Raw genomic sequence first — 16488 nt, 5'->3', positions numbered from 1 at the left:
TTGGACTGAAATTTTACTGCTATTCCTCTACAAAGCATTTGTAGTGGAAACTTCTACTAAATCTTGCAGTGCTGATTTATTTATTTTTTAAAGCTAAATCCTAATTATTATTTTTACCGCCTTAAAGAATATAAGTTATGCAACACATTGGAATAACTACAGCAAGGAATCTATGTTTGGAGTTACAGAAAATGATGCACAGAGAAGTGCTAAGTAGCCCAGTATTTAAAATGCGTAACAGTCCATTATTCTTTTTATTTCAAAATATTTTGGAAGTCTCAAAGAAGGTATAAGGAAAGATGTTACAGTTCTAAAGCCTACAAACTCATACAACAGTATCTGGAATAAAAATCCATCAAAATCCTCATCTGTACTTGCATTTATTTTCTCATTGCATTCTAGCTAATGTTATGCTACTCTTGCGTGTTTACTTTGAAGTAGCACTCAAATCGAGCCAAGATGCTCTTCAAGTAAGGTAAACAGCCCCACTTATAAAAATAAATTTAGACACAACTGTGAACTTAAAGGAAGTTATCTTCCTGAGATTGTATCTTGGAATTATCAGTTCAAAACCTAAATTATCAGTTCTAACTGAAATAAGTTATTTTTGAAATTTAGTCTCAAATGAACGCTTGAGCAATTTACAGTAGGTACAAAATACCTTACACTGCATTTTGCCACACACTTACACTTAACTGCCTACCATGTGGCCACCAGACAATTCGCATCTTTTGAGGAAGTTGTCGAGTTATCTTGATTCGAATGAAAAAATCCACTTACCAGTATTTTGGAAGTATAAGCACAATTAACAGAAATTCCTGTCACAAGGTAAGCCATAGTTTTTTCTGGAATAGCTTCTGGTTCTGGAATTTTTTTATAATGTTTTTCATTGATGTAGGCTTGGACCACTGTCATTCTGTTCATGGTCAACGTTCCCGTTTTATCTGAGCAAATAGCTGTTGCGTTACCCATTGTTTCACATGCATCCAGATGTCTCACCAAGTTATTATCTTTCATCATTTTCTAGGGAAATAAAAGCAGTCAACAGCTGTCCATGACCATTACTTCACATTTCAGAAATTCTAATTTAGGATGTCCGGTCTTACACAGCAGTTTCAGAAGATATTCAGCCTTTATCTGGCATCTTACAGAGGAAGAATTTGTAGCTGCCACATTGTTTATTATGTCACAGGAAACTTCATTTTGAACAAGGTTCATAAATACATTCTTAATCTCCTGTATCTGCCTGTCACACTGACTACTGATACTATTCAGACTGTTACGAGCAAAAGATTTATCGTGATATTTTGAAAAAGAGGAGAGGTACAGACTGAGCTTTACCAGATACAACATTAAAAAAAGTCTTTCTGCTTACAAGAAAGATCAGGTAACGTCAGATGATATATATTTCAAAGACGCTAGAGTCAGACTTAAAATCAAATACAAACTGGGAAACTAGTGTTTCAGCTAAGGTAGTGAGGACTACACAAGTTTCATAAGTCAAATATTGCTTTAAATTCTTTACTTAACAGGTTTGGATAGTATTTTAACCTCAAAGAGGCAGAGTAACTTCAAATGATACAATACTAAGGCCACTACCAGTTAGTGCTGCAAGTTATTAAGTTTTAGAAAACAACCTAAACAGCCATTGTCTTTACAAATAGATTTTCAGATCAATAACCAGTCCCAGCATGCTGAAGCAATAAGAAAATTAAGAGAACAAAGAGCATGAGTTAAAAAAACATGCTGTGTGATAAATAGAAAGCTATATGTTCTACAATAATCAGCCCTCAAGGAGAATCAATCTGGAAACTTTTGTGGTAGTTGCTTAACACACCAGTTAGGTAGAAGTTCAGGTTTACAGAAGAGTTCGTTATTTGCAAACTCTAAAACATCTATTTATAACAAGCAAATGCTACAACGTTATGAGCTAAACCCTTTCATCTTTAGTTGGTGACAACAGGCTGTCACTGCTCACTGTTCGTGTTAGTAGTGTGTATTCAGAGACTAAGAAAAATACTGTGGCAGGAAAGGCTTCTCCCCAGTCTGTTACATATATGTCACGCAACATATCTCAACTGAGATTTTACAGCTGATGAATATGCCCACCCGCCTTTAAAATCTGTTCCCCATCTATCCACTTACCTTAACAGAGTAAGCCAGAGATATAGTGACTGCAAGTGGAAGACCTTCTGGTACTGCCACCACCAAGACTGTAACTCCAATAATGAAGAACTTCACAAAATACTGAATATAAATTGGTGTACATTCAGCCAGCCAAGGTCTCTTCTGAACCCAGAAGGTATCAATTACAAAATATAACACAAGGATAATGACTGTGATTGCAGACATCAACAAACCTTGTTAAAAAGAGAATAAACAGTTTTCAGAAATTAATCTCAAGTATTTGGCAATACAGACTGTGGATAAGTGCAAATACTTCTGCCTTTATAGCAGATAGTTTATAACTAAGACTTTAAACAGGCAAGTCAGAAACATTTAGGTACTTCTCAAAGGTATTCCAACTTCCAAAGCAAGTACTTCCTCATGCATTTCACCTAGAAACTAAATTTTTTATTTTGAGTCCCATTTAATTGAAAAGTGTAGATCTAATTATGAACAGGACAGACCAATATGTAAAGTCATTTGACTAAGGCAGAATAAGAACTGAAATAATTCAGCAGGCCTTCAACGATTGTACTACTGACTTAGTAGAAAAAGCTGCTGACAGCCTGTACCCTGCTTCCTGCTGAAGGTGGGATTAAATATGGCAGCTAAGCACAGTGTTCAATGAACTGGGAGTAACTGGGAAGACAAATCAGAACTGCTGTTAGCAAGAAGAGTGGCACATTTAAGACACCACTGAAGGAAAATGGACCTGGCTGGAATAAAGGAACAGAAGTCACTGAAGTGTCAGCCTTTTACAGAAGGATGCTGCACTGTGTGTACTGTCCCAAAGCAGCAGGACAGAAAAATGCATGCATGAAGCAGATGAGCATTAAGGGTGCGTGGGGAATTACAATGGGTCAAAAGGTGCATAAACGAAAGCAAGAGCTCTTACTTATGAAAGATGTGAAAAATTTGTTCGATAACAACAGTATTTTACACTAAACATACCATGGAAGCTTTATTCAACATTTGTTAGTACAAGTTTCTCTGAAAAAAATAACATTGCTATACACAACCATGGAGTGCTAAAGCTAAAAGTTTAATTGCTTTGTCCTCACATTGTAACTGTCTTATGACATAGATGCTGAAGTCAGCACTTTTTGAGCTGTGGGCTGGGCTACAAGACTTCTAGAAGTCCCTTCTAGCCTAAATCTTTCAACATTTCTACATGGACCAAAATAAATCCTGAAATATTTGAATTAAACCTCTACAAATGAGATGACAATATGATACCTAGTATGATATAGTATGATATCTACATACTAGATTATAACTAGATGTAGCCTAAAATTTACACTGAACTTCACTGTTGTTTTAGTCTGCTTTCAAGAAGCAACCGTTTACCAAAAGTTTTGACAGGACAGCTGAGTATTAGCTGATAGAAGAGTAACAGAAGCTAAAGTATAGTAGAAAAGTCAATAAAAATGTTATGTATCAGTGAGGCATGTTAAGTGGAAATTCCTAAGCCTCTGGAAGTACCAGAGATAACCTGGTCGACCCTATCACATTTTCCAGACTTCACTCAATTTATAGTTCTCTAGGTACATCACTAAATACCGTGTCTTATCTATAAATATCTTTCATAACAGTTGTCCAGTGTTTGAAGTTTCTCTCCCAGAACCTGACACTCTAAAGCCTGAATCTATTTAAATCGAGGAAAAATAAAAGCCATCCACATGACACAGTCTGAGAAGCCACGAGCACACTCAGGCACAAAGGCATACTTGCACGCATTGGAATTTTGCACTTAAAATAATCAAACCGGTCAAGGCTAGCTACTTAACTTACCCCCTCACAAACTATGCATGTTCCAACTTTATTCAAACACGTTGCATCAACATAAGGAGGGTACTGATGCATCATACCTGCTTTGCCAATCTGAACTGCGAGCTTTGTAAGTTTGCCTTGAAGAACCGACTTTTCTTTCTTTGGCAAATTTGCTCTCTTCTTGTCTTTCTCGTCTCCATCCCCACCATCCTCACTCTTCAGTGGTTGCATTTCCATAGCTGCACCATCCTGAGCTTTAGCTAGAAGTTAGGATTAAATGAAGTTTAGCCATTGGAGAGTCCCCAGAATCAATGACACTTGAAAAGCTTAACGCCAGGCTCCACTAAACACCAGTACTTTGTAGTACCGTGTATCCAGAGATGCCATACTACACGTGAATGTTTAAATAAGTGTATTGGGCGTAGGTGCCCAGGTGCTGGCAGCAGGGGAGCTGCAGCCCGTGGGGAAGACCACAGTGAGGCAGGCTGTCCCCCCACAGCCCACGGAGGTCCACGGTGGAGCAGATCTCCACCTGCAGCCCGGGGAGGACCCCATGGCACAGCACATGGATGTCTCCTGAAGAAAGCTGCAGCCTGTGAAGGCTCCGTGCCAGAGCAGGCTCCGGGCAGGAGCTATGGCCCATGGGAGGGGGCTGCACACTTGTGCAGTCTGTTCCTGAAGGACTGTGTCCTGTGGGAGGGACTCCACAATGGAGCAGGGGAAGAACATGAGGACGAAGGAGCGGCAGAGACAAGTATTATGAACTGACCAAAAAATCCTATTCCCCAATCCCGCTGTGCTCCTCAGAGGGGAGAGGTAGAGGAGTCAGGACTGAAGCTGAGCCTGGAAGGAAGGGGGGGAGGTGGGAAAGGTGGTTTTAGTTGTTTCTGTTTCTCACCATCCTACTCTATTTTTAATTGGTAATAAATTAATCTTCCCCCAAGTTGAGTCTGTTTTGCCTTTGAAGATAATTAAGTGATCTCCCTGTCCTTATCTCAACCCACAAGATTTTCATCCTATTTTCTGCCCCATCCTCCTGAGGGGGAGCAAGAGAGCAGTTGGGTGGGCATCTGGCAGCCAGACAAGGTTAACGCACCTCAACAAGGTAGCTTGAAAATCATTGGTAAAGTTTACTATTGTAGTATCTAGCTATGTTGAGACTACCAAGTTCATTTAAGCATTTGCTTTGTGCAGATTCACTTGTGCCATCTTTAGCATAAGCACTGTGGATTTAAGTATCCAATATGCATTTTCAAGGGAAAGAACGTATTCATTCCATACACTCTCAGAAAATAGGGACTTGCAAGAAAGGATTAGAGAACCTGCATTTACCTTTGTTACGGTTTTCAACAGCTCCATCTTGCTTTTTACCTGTCAGAGAGGGGAAAAAGTTGCGTTTTAAATTGCCAGTGCAGAGTTCATTTCAGTGTTCATGTTTATATATAATGCATACATTACCATATGCTGAAACAAGGAACTGCCTTTTTAAAAAAAGTGTAGAACAAACTGGAGACAGAGGGCTGACATAACTGAGGCTTTAAAAAGTATGTCAACCCACAGAAACAGCTCCTATCAATTTTTTGGACTTTACTTCTCCCATACAAAACTGCAGCAGTGTTATGCTACCATAGTTAAGTTTACACAAATTACTGATACAGACATTTATTGCTTGTGAGGAAAGCTTTTATAAGGCTTGCCTAAACTTTTTTCTAGGAAAGAAATTTGTGACATTAAAGTGATTCTGGTGGCCTCAGTCTTGCTCTCTGTTCTTCCAACACTCAGCAATTGGATCTGACTACTACTGTAAATGAACTGTAAGATCTCACTTCCAGAATCTGCGCTTTTGCACAATATTGCAGAAGCTATTGTAGTATAAAATATTTATAAATCCACACCAAAGCTTAATGGAGGTACAGTGCTGGATTACTGGATCTATGCTAACCCTGTTTACGCAAGCATGAACATAATCTGTTGGCAACATACCAATATTACACCACTAAGAGAATAGTTCAAGTTCATAATGAAATATTGCTCCTCCCTCTGTTCAGAAATGGAGTTCAACAAGAGATCATACAGGACAGTGAAATAATGAAAGAAATTAATGAGCAAAACATTAAAGGTAACTAAAAGATTGACACATCATGTGTAGCTTATTGGGGCAGGGGGGCACACTACCTTTTTTTCTTTGTGTTTTCATGTAAAAAGGTTTAGATACTACCTTGGCAAGTGACAAACTTTTCTCCTAAGTAGAGGAAGCAAGGGTTATAGTTACTATTTGCAATGACCTCAAATAAACGCACAAAACTGAGGAACTCAGAACAAAACCTAGAATTTTTCAATATCACTGGTAATTCATTAAGTCTTCAGCCTTAGGTTATGTAGACTGAAATGTACGAGAATACTCAGGTAGAAGAAAATCAAATCATCAAGCAGCCTGTCTGGCATGACATTTAATACCTCCACTACATTATTACTGTGGACAGTGACATAGTCGGATTTCTATATATAAGATTTGCCCCCCTGCCGAGCATCCTCAGAACAGCTAAGGAGAAAAAAAAACAAAACAAAAAACAAAAAAACACCACCATGTTTACCTTCTAGAGAAGATGCCACGCCACTTCAGACTTCTTAAAAACTCATTGTCTCCTAATTTGTTCTTCCCTAGTTCCCCCTTCCCTCTTACAAGAGCAAAGTTCTTTTGACACTTGAGTTACTTCTAACTCCTTGTACATACATTTGCTTTCACTCTGAACCAAGCCATACACAGCCAACTAAAAATAGCCACTTTAATCTCCTTAACATTCACAGAGAAGCTAATTTAGTTTAACCTGAGTTTTACCAAGGAGAATCTTATCAGACACCTAACTTAAGGGAAAGAGGAAGTATTCTATCTTGGCAGAAAAAAACCCCACAAGTGTTCAGGCCCTAGGATACACCAAAACACTACTCGTCAAAAAGAATTCTGCTTATAGAATAATAAACACTGGCAGAATATTAATAAAAGCTATGATCTTCTCCATATCTCCTGTAGCAGCTGGTACTGTTGCTTGCTTCCTTCTCCTTCCTCTGTAAGGGGAAGAGCAAAGGATGGAAACTGTTCCACACCAACCCCTGGAAGTGTTGCAGGTCAACTTTTGCTCTTCACTACCAGGCTGGAGCTTGAAACTAATTTTGAAGTTTCAATTCTTCTTGTAACAATTCTTGTCACTTACTCCTGAAGGAACTTACTACTAAAAGTTTCAGGAAGGGTCAGAATTGTAAAGTATTTGTGGATTAGGACAAGACAAAAAGCACAGTTCAATCCTAGCTCCTGCACAGAGCACACATTTCAACAATTGCCTCTTTAGTGTGAGGGCCACTGAGATTCCTAAGCACATTTCTGTATGGCTTTCCATTACTGTTTCATATTCCTCTGATGAAAAAAAGTGTATTTTTCTGCCAGGAATCCTCAGGCTCACTCCCATCCAGTAGACCTCAACAGTTTCTAGAAAAGTTTTTGCTGTGGTAAAGTTCAGACCTGAACATGCCTTGTGAGAGCGAGTATCAAAACATTACTGGTTAACATTTCTAAGCTTGGATTCTCAGGATAGAGGCTGCGGCTTACATGAGTGACCTTGTAATTCCAGCTACTGAGCAAGTCCTTCAGAATAAGGAAGACAGCCCATTTCACACTTCACGGAAGGGCCCCTCATCCCTCCAAAAAGAAAGTTTACAGAAAAGTGCCACTAGGGATTTGGCTTGTGTGTATCTCTGAGCATTCAAAGTTTCAGCTCTGGAAGAAAAGCAGTGGCAGAAGCAGCTGTCTGCTCATCTTTATCAAAGTCAGTTTAATATATGCTTAAGATATCCACAGACTCAGCAGTACCAATGGTACAAGCTTTTCCCCTTCAAGTGTCACAGAAGAACTCCCTATACAGGTCATTTTTCTATCTGTCAAAAGCAGAACTAGATATTATTAGGTTGAGTTATTGGTAATAACCTGTTTGCTGTAAACAAATATTTGCTATTAGACATGAATGTACTTTGCAGTCATACAAGATGGCAGTTTAACAATTTATACATGGTATGGCTGGTTAGCAGTTGCAAACTTTCCAGCCTCTAATTGATCAATGAGATCTGAAGTTTAATTAAAAATCGATGTGACAAGAGTTATTAGTAGTGGTGTACTCTTAGGTCACTGGACCTGAGGTTTTTTTCCTGTGAAACCTACTGATAGTATGAGGTTTAAAAAACAACTTCTGGCTCCAGATGACTAGAACATGTTTTTATCCAGTAACATTCAGGACTTCACCCCTCCCTCCCCAGGGCTTTAAGATTATTACGCCTACTTTTCTTGTCCTTCTTCTCTTTTTCCTTCTCCTTCTCCTCTTCATCTCCTCCAGCCCCAAGTAAGGTAAAGATGATTCCAGTTTGAGAGTTCACACCTACAGCAGTAACCACCATTCTTCCAGAGCCTTCCATCACATGTGTACCTGAAAGATTGAATCAGGTTTTCCACTGAGACTTGAGCAGTTATATGGCAGAGCACAAAGGAAATGAGTTCTCAAACTTCACATTGACAAAACCTTAAGATGTGTATATATGTACCACTGTGTTCCCCTAGACCTTTAATTGCCAAAACTATCTGGAAAATAAAGCCATAAGCAACTACACAAAATGTTTGTCAGTTTTAAGAGTCTGCTCATTTTGACAAAGTTTTGTAGTAGTTGCACTGGTTTTGGATACTTTTAGGAGTCAGCCTAGATAAGGTCCAGCTTGCCAGATTTTAATCTCAAGATTTTAAATAACCAGTTTACCCCCAGAAACAAACCACTTCCTTCAAGAACTGTCAAAAGCTACACACCTGACAGCAGCATAGGATCTCTGTCCAGAGATTTCTTTACATGATCAGATTCTCCAGTCAGTGAGCTTTCATCAATTTTGAGGTCATTTCCTTGAATGAGTACACCATCAGCCGGTAAAAGATCACCTACGAGAGACGACTGGGTATGTTGATTGCAGTTCTTTTTTTTTTTTTTTAAGTACAAGAAAGTTCAACTTTAAAAATATGTTTACCATATTTCACTTGTGCAATATCTCCAACAATTATGTCAGCTACTGGTATTTGGATGACTTGGCCACCTCTGATGACTGTGAATTTTTGTTCTTGTTCAATACGGCTCTGCAGTCCCCGAAATTGTTTCTCTTTACTCCAGTCATTGAAAGCTGTTACTAATACCACACAAACTACAGATAGGAGGATTGCTGCTCCTTCAATCCAACCTGCTTCAGATTCCTCCTCTTCTTCACCAACATTTACTGATCCACATACTGTAGAAAACAGGTTTTAGGTTTAAGAAACTTCACACAGACAGTTATTTCAACAACAAAAAAGTTTTCCCAAACAGAAGAAACTACTAATAGTTGCTAAACATTTTCCATGCTAGCCTTCTTCGCAATTTTACATTTATTTTCAGTACACACAAAGAAGCTAAAGAACCTGAAAGCTAGAGCAGCTCAGGGAAGTTAAACCATCTAGAATTTACATCCCCGCTTACCTGAACGTAAGAGAAGTTGATATAGAAAGTTACCTGTCCTTATTATCTTGTTAAATGATGGCATAAGAATGCCAGACTAGACAATTAGTTAACCACCTTCTGCTTTCTCAACATTTCCCACTTTACCCTTATCTTAACAAGCCAGATATCATTGCAAAAATTCAGTTCAATGAAGGCCAGATCCCTTCGTTTTCCATTTAGAACTATAAATATAGTTTCATTTCTTAAATTAGAAAGTTACCAGTGTCATATTGCAAATCAAGGAAAATTTAAGACTTGCTGACTCCCCAAAGAAAGCACATGACCACAAATTATAAATTGCTTAAATATTTGAGGCAAAGCTAAAAAAACAACTTGCACAGAAACATGACGGGGTTTAAGAGAAGTTCTTGTTCCTGCTGCTTGCACTTTACCTTTGGCATTATTTTGGTCAGAATGAGACGAGATCATGACCAGGGAAATCTCATGTTGCCCTTTTAAGGCAAGCTAGAGTTTTAGTAGTGTTCTCTCAATAAGGAATAATAAGCTGCTTTTCCACTGACTTACTGTCTCCCACCAGATTCACAGTATAGGCATGTGGGACCACGGAAGTCAGTAGTATAATACAGGTAGATACCTACTTTTTAAAAAGTTTACTTACATGATTCATTTCCTCCTGGAGGCTGGTAAAAAGAAAGGCCCAAGGATACTACGGCTGCAATTTCTAATATAATTAGTGTAACGTCCTGTAGTGCTTCCCATACTAACTGAAGAAATGTTTTTGGCTTTTTAGGAGGTATAAAGTTCTTCCCAAAAACTGCTTCTCTCCTTTCTATATCTGCTGGATTTCCACTTAAACCTATTTAATAATAAGACAAAGTTAGTGATGCTTATATGCATTTCACCCTCACATTAGACATGACTGAGGTTTCCCATTCACGGAGTCAAGTCCCACTCCATATTTCAGTAACAATATTGAAAAGCCATATCTCAAATATAATTACAGAAGTATTATGATTAAATCAGAGTCACTATAGAAAAACAGCTATATTTTACAATTCATACTTTGCTAGTATAAAGTAAGCTGATGGTCTACCTACTTGCACTTAATACGATATAGCAACAGAGTAATAGTAACAGACATACCTTTGTACAAAGTAAACAAGTTTGCAAGACAAGATCATTAGTAGAATTACTACTATCGAGACTGAGTAGCACCATGCAGCTTTAGCAAGACCACAGCCTGTGAAGCCAGCTCTGGTTCCCACTGTAGGGATTCTGTATTCAGAGATAACATCCTAGGATCCTACAATTAATGTAACATTTATAATGAAATATTTAATATAATTAATAATATAAAATACTGTAAATATTGTATTTGTGTATTAATTATTATATAAGAGACTATAGAAAGCTGGTGAAGCTCTCCAGGCATCACATGGAGATAGGCAGCCACTTAATGACGCTGCTTCCACCTGGACAGCAGTTGCTTGCTCTTCTGAAGCTTCACTTTCTATCTCTTCTCACACAGAGAGAGCCCATATTCAGCACTGCGCAGGGTCTGTCACCTCAGTTTCGTACCTATCTTCTTTCTTATATGGCATATTTGAGTCCTCTTCTCTGTCTCAACTCTTGTACCATCCTTAAGAGACACTAGCAGGCAAGAGTGAGGGGCCTTCACTAAAAGGCACTGCATGCTTCAAGAGTTAGCCAAGTCCTTAAAAATAAAGGAATACCAAGTATATTCAGCGCAAGGTCATGCACTCAAGGTCTTCCATAAGTACACCTCCTGTTTACTCCTTCAACAGTTTCCAGCTGCCTAACCCACCATTCAGAATTTAAGTCACTAGCTCATTTTGCAAAGCGAAATGGCCAAACGCCCAGCCATGTTCAGAGCAACGGTCTGGATACTTCAACCATATTGCCCCCAAGGTTATGATCAGCACCTGCTTACAGACAACAATTTTCTTAGCAGCAGTTTTTTTAGTAGTTAACCCAACTGCTTAGTGATAAAGGCATTGCAAACCCTCTAGGTAATCAATAAGAACAGCGACCACTGCAACTGGCTTTCATAATAAGTGGGGTATTTAACACCTCTAACAGATATTTCCTAGAGCCATCAAATAATATTTCAAGACACTTTGCAAAGACTACTGAACTGCAAAGCTCAGTTTTAAATGCTAACAACTGCTATGTAATCACTTAACTGAAAAACAAAATATTACATGCGTATCTTTTCAAAAGTGAAATGAATTAAACACACTCAGTGTATATAATAAATTATATTTATTCTAACACTCTTAGATTCACCTCGAATTCATGGCTTTGGAGGTTTAATACAAAGGAGCTATGCTATTTTACTGGTTAGCCATAACACTACACTTCTGGAAGTTCAAGCTTTGAGGTGCTTACTTTCACTCTCAACTCAAAGAGCACTGCAAGACCATTTTCAAAAACTCAAGCTATCTGAGAGGATCTAGAGAAACTCAGGACAGCTTGGCCATTCCAAATGGCCCGACCATACTGCTGTTTTGCAACAGATACCATTTCCCTCTTCCTTTTAGCATGGCAGAGTTTGGAAGATTATTTACATAATGTCAGCAGCACCACTTTCCTCCTCCCTTCACAGGGTACAAGGATGCAGAACATCAGAAATATATAGCAATGGGCTTTGAAGAATTAAAATTGTTTCCCAATAAGGCTACATAAAGTCTAGCTACTATCAGAACCACTTAGTGAAGATTAGCGAATAAGCCTAGCAAAGACAAAAAGCATTTGTATTTTTAGTATTCACAATAATGGTGCCTGGTGTATTATAGAACTTGCTACATTTACCACACAGCTGGCAATTTCATAGTTCACAATCTACCGTCCTGAGGTTGAAACTACTGCTGTTATATTGTTCATTATATATCTTAACCAGGGTAATTTATGTTATTTGGGGTTTAGTTTGAAAAATATTAGGCAAGGGACTAGTTAAAGCTTCATATACAAATTTTATTAGAAATCTAGATGTAGCAGTTACTAGACAATCAAAATTATGTAGACCTGTGGGAATATTGGTGGTGGCCCATCTCTCCAGAATATAGGAAGGACTTCTGCTACTACAGATATGTTAAACATTCACATTTGCATACGTTTGTACACACGTAAAGGACATGATAAACGTTAAATACTAAGCAGTGAAGTCTGCTCAGTGTCTTTTTTTAGTAACACTGATAAAGGACAGTTACCATTTCTCATTTCATATCAGATAGGTCTGATCCACATTTCTCCTGAAAACAGACATTACCTTACATTGTCAACAACTTCAAAGCAAGAAATTATACCAGCTGAACCAACCTACCATGTAGCATCTTGGAACTACCTGTACTTTTGGTGTGAAGCCACTGGTAATTACACAAGTCAGCATTTCATATCATAAAGAAAGTTTCTGAATAGGAAGAAGTGCCATAGGGCCTTGCAGGTGTACACACGAGACTTTAGAGAGCTACAACTAGTATAACACATAGCAGTTTTCTGCATAGATCTTGCCTAGATTTTCTCCATTAGAAATGTCTCCATTTCTATACTTTTGTCAAAGAGAGCTAGTTCTACTTTTACAAGAGCTCTCCAGTACTACCGCTGAGAAATTTATAGCAGTTTACCCGACAGAGAGGCTGATTCTCTAAAGTTTCGTGTAGTGATTTAGAGCCGAAATGAGACCTTTGTAGAGGACACTGCTCTATCTCATCTTACTTAACCTTTTCTGAGCTAATTACCACATTTGACTATTGAGGCCTTGCTGTGGTTATGTGCTGCTCTCGCACTTCAAAAAAAAGATGGTGCCCTTTTATCAGGTTAGTGATTGTATTTAACTGATTGCAGGACGGTACCTCTAAATGTCAAATCCTTTTGAAATGGAAAGGCCTTGATCACACAGTCTGCAGTACAGCAGAATCAATCTGTAGGAAAGGGCATCTAACCCTTTCTAGTTTTAATACGCCAATACTCATCAGTCCCGTGTGTTAAGCTGCTTGTTACATTCAGGGACATAAAGTGAATCCTGCAGTACACCAGGTATTTGGTGCTTAGTGCATCATGGCTCTCTACAATCGTACACCCACCTATCTTGTAGTAATAATGTGCCTTAAACCTTGCAGATTACTGTAAAACAGGATTCGACTCTCACGTCAGTTCCTGACTGTAGAAAACTACAGCCTTTTTCAGTGAGAAAGGAAACTGCCGTTCAATACTTTGTGACAGGTCAGTAGGGTAACCAGAGACTGCTGCTCCCATCTAAGGGGTGTTACACCACTGGTACACGGCGGTGCTTCACACACAGGCACTAAGGTTTACAACTCTGTTGATGCCAAGGAACAGAAGTTTGCACTCCTCGTGTTTTACCGATTTCTTCCTCAACCTAAAACTGGTCTACTCCCATTCGCTGGCAGGTCAGGCATGAGAGCTGGCTACTTTCAGTTTGGTAAGAAGAGCACAGTTCACGTACTGAAATAATTCCACAAGTCTGGAAATCAGGAGTCTGGCTTCAAAAGCAGATCAAGCCAAAACATGCTAAATGCAGATGGACCCAGAGATATCTTAAGGCATTAGTAGGCTGTTCTTGATCCAAGGAGACAAACCTTTCCATAGCATTTCTGAAGAACAGAAAGCAACAGCTCTCCAGGATTAAGACAGCAGGTAGTTTACTGCCACCAGCATGACACCACATTGGTTAAAAGCTATGCGAGTGCTTAAATGCCCAATATACCACAGTTCGCCAAAATCTTGGTTTTGGTACTTCTCACTCACTACCAACTGCAGGATTTCACATTAGGTTTGAGTTAATGTTAGACAAAAATATGTAAAAACATTTTTACAGAATACTACAGTTTAGATATCTTAAGCAATACGACTTGCATCTTTCTTTCAGAAGTTAAAGCTTATAGTTTTCATTTATATTGGAAGAAAGTAGCAGGAGATGGCCAGATCTTAAGAAAAACTTCTGGAAAGCTCTCAGGAAGGAGACTTGATACATTTATTTCCTTCTTCACATTTGTACAGTCTATCTTGGAGTAGTATAACTCTAGAGAGCGAAAGCATCAATCAGGTAGCCATACTTCACAGAATGCCATCAAGTCCAACATGGGAAAGACTTCTTCAGATATGCTTATTTCTAGAGAATAAGATTGTGTGATCACTTTGCAAACCTTCTACTAATAGTGACAGTACCTCTTAGTGCCTAAAGCTGTATTGATAGTTATTTTGTATAGATCAAATGAAATCTACAGAAATACTATAGATTTAAAAACTAGATCCTGCTGTTAAGAATTCAATGTAGTACAAATAGAAAACAGATGTCACCAGTTTTAAAAACTGTTGCATTAGGGAATACAAGAACTAGGTAGCAACACAGAAGCATTAATAAGCCCTGCATTCGACTATTAAAACCTTGTGTTCTATGACAGCATGATCTGAATTGTGAACTATAGGTCACATGAGCTATTCACAAAACTTATACTTTCAGAGTAAGTTAAACATTGCTACGTTGCATTGCTGTTTCATACGTGGATGCCTACGTCTATGAACTTTATTCCAAAGTACAACTTCACCACTAATCCAACATCTCACATGCAGTTAGACCAACTGAAAAATACTCTTGCTTACTTATTACCATTGAATACTTCTGCCTTAGAGTAGTAAGAAGCAATATTTTACTCTGGTAATAGAAATACTTTTATAAACTTTATTATGTTAAAAAAAAGAAGTGGTTTGCTTGACTAAGGTTGTTCCTAAATGGAGTTTCCTCAATTATAGTGTTAAAACTGACTTACCTTCATTTGGTGAAGTTTTCAATTTTGTACAGATGCCATGTACATCTCCATAGCATTCCTGTATTTTATGCAGTGCATCTGTAGCTCGAAGTTCCATAAGAGAACGGAGCTCTGCAAGAGTAACTCCAAAATCTCCATGATTAGCTTCTTTTACGGCGTTTTTTACGCCACTATATGCAACCGAGTTGTTTGCCATATCACCCATGATGCGTGCAGTCTTTAGTGTAGACAATTTCCAGTAAGGAACAAGATTTCAACTTCAAATATTTCCAAAAGCAAAATAAATCCTTTGGGTATGAAGACAGTCAGGAGAGCAGACACATCACCCAAGTAAGAGACCCCGTCTGGAGAGATATCTTTGAGGTTGTCCCATGGTGCGTTCTGATCCCAAAGCCAAATGGCATGTACGGTCTAGGGAAAAAATAAATACACATTCAGTTACATAACACTATACTGAAATACATTGCAAGACAACCCTACTCTTCATATTGAGGTTATGGAACGAATTTCTGCTTAAGGACAATTTCTTCATATTTCCTATAATATTTTTAGTTAGCATTCAGCTGGCAAGAGTGATGAGGCATAAAATTGACATTTCCCATCTCAAAATAACCCTGCATTATTACACTTTCTTAAATCATTAACTTAGAACAGCTGTTGCCTTTTAAGTCTTGCATTTTGCTTGGTATATCCATACGGTTCATCATCAAGAGGAAACCTTTAAAAACACCTGGAAAATGGAGTTTGGAGCATACACCACTCATGTCACATGGGGTAAGAACACGCTCAAGGTAAAAATCCCGACTTTTCACCAAAGCTTTCACATCAGAGTTTGGGATGACCAAGCTTTTGTGTTTTCCCACGAAGTCATTTGTGCAAACCTCAAGGAAAACAGTTTCCACGCTAACTTAGCCCAAACATGAAGTACTTTTGTAGTGTAAGTAGGAGTATATCTTCAGGCAGACCTTAATGCATTTTCATGTCCAAACAGTTTTAATCTCCCTCCAGACCATTCCATCATAAGTCAAGCCTTTCACAGTATCTGCATTTAATTCTTTGAACAGAAGGGAAAATTGCACAATACCACCTTCCTACAGAAGGGATGGGGAGGCTAAGAGCAGCTCTTCTGGCTCATTATCAGAGCACTGTAGCTGACAAATTAACATCTACCCGCAGGATTCTTAACCTGCACAGGCACTCTGTATTTAATTCCCGCTCGGCTG

The 16488-nt window shown here is 38.5% G+C and overlaps 1 protein-coding gene across 5 annotated transcripts in view; it reads right to left on the bottom strand.

The window, feature by feature from the left end:
- Positions 1 to 16488, bottom strand: part of ATP2B1 (ATPase plasma membrane Ca2+ transporting 1) — a 64413-nt gene that overhangs the window by 21138 nt on the left and 26787 nt on the right. For all 5 annotated transcript variants that reach the window (XM_069773491.1, XM_069773490.1, XM_069773493.1 and 2 more), the window contains exons 2-10: positions 15266 to 15676; positions 10114 to 10311; positions 8992 to 9246; positions 8780 to 8905; positions 8265 to 8408; positions 5269 to 5307; positions 4035 to 4196; positions 2146 to 2360; positions 781 to 1023 (exon numbers count right to left, since the gene is read on the bottom strand). In XM_069773491.1, the coding sequence (XP_069629592.1) occupies positions 781 to 1023; positions 2146 to 2360; positions 4035 to 4196; positions 5269 to 5307; positions 8265 to 8408; positions 8780 to 8905; positions 8992 to 9246; positions 10114 to 10311; positions 15266 to 15470 (1587 nt within the window). In that variant the 5' untranslated portion in view covers positions 15471 to 15676. The remainder of the gene's footprint in view (positions 1 to 780; positions 1024 to 2145; positions 2361 to 4034; positions 4197 to 5268; positions 5308 to 8264; positions 8409 to 8779; positions 8906 to 8991; positions 9247 to 10113; positions 10312 to 15265; positions 15677 to 16488) is intronic.

Source organism: Haliaeetus albicilla, chromosome 28 (genome assembly GCF_947461875.1).
Source record: "Haliaeetus albicilla chromosome 28, bHalAlb1.1, whole genome shotgun sequence".
Classification (NCBI taxonomy): Eukaryota; Metazoa; Chordata; class Aves; order Accipitriformes; family Accipitridae; genus Haliaeetus; species Haliaeetus albicilla.
The sequence above is the reverse complement of the archived record's forward strand: the minus strand, read 5'-3'. Positions and strand labels throughout refer to the sequence as shown.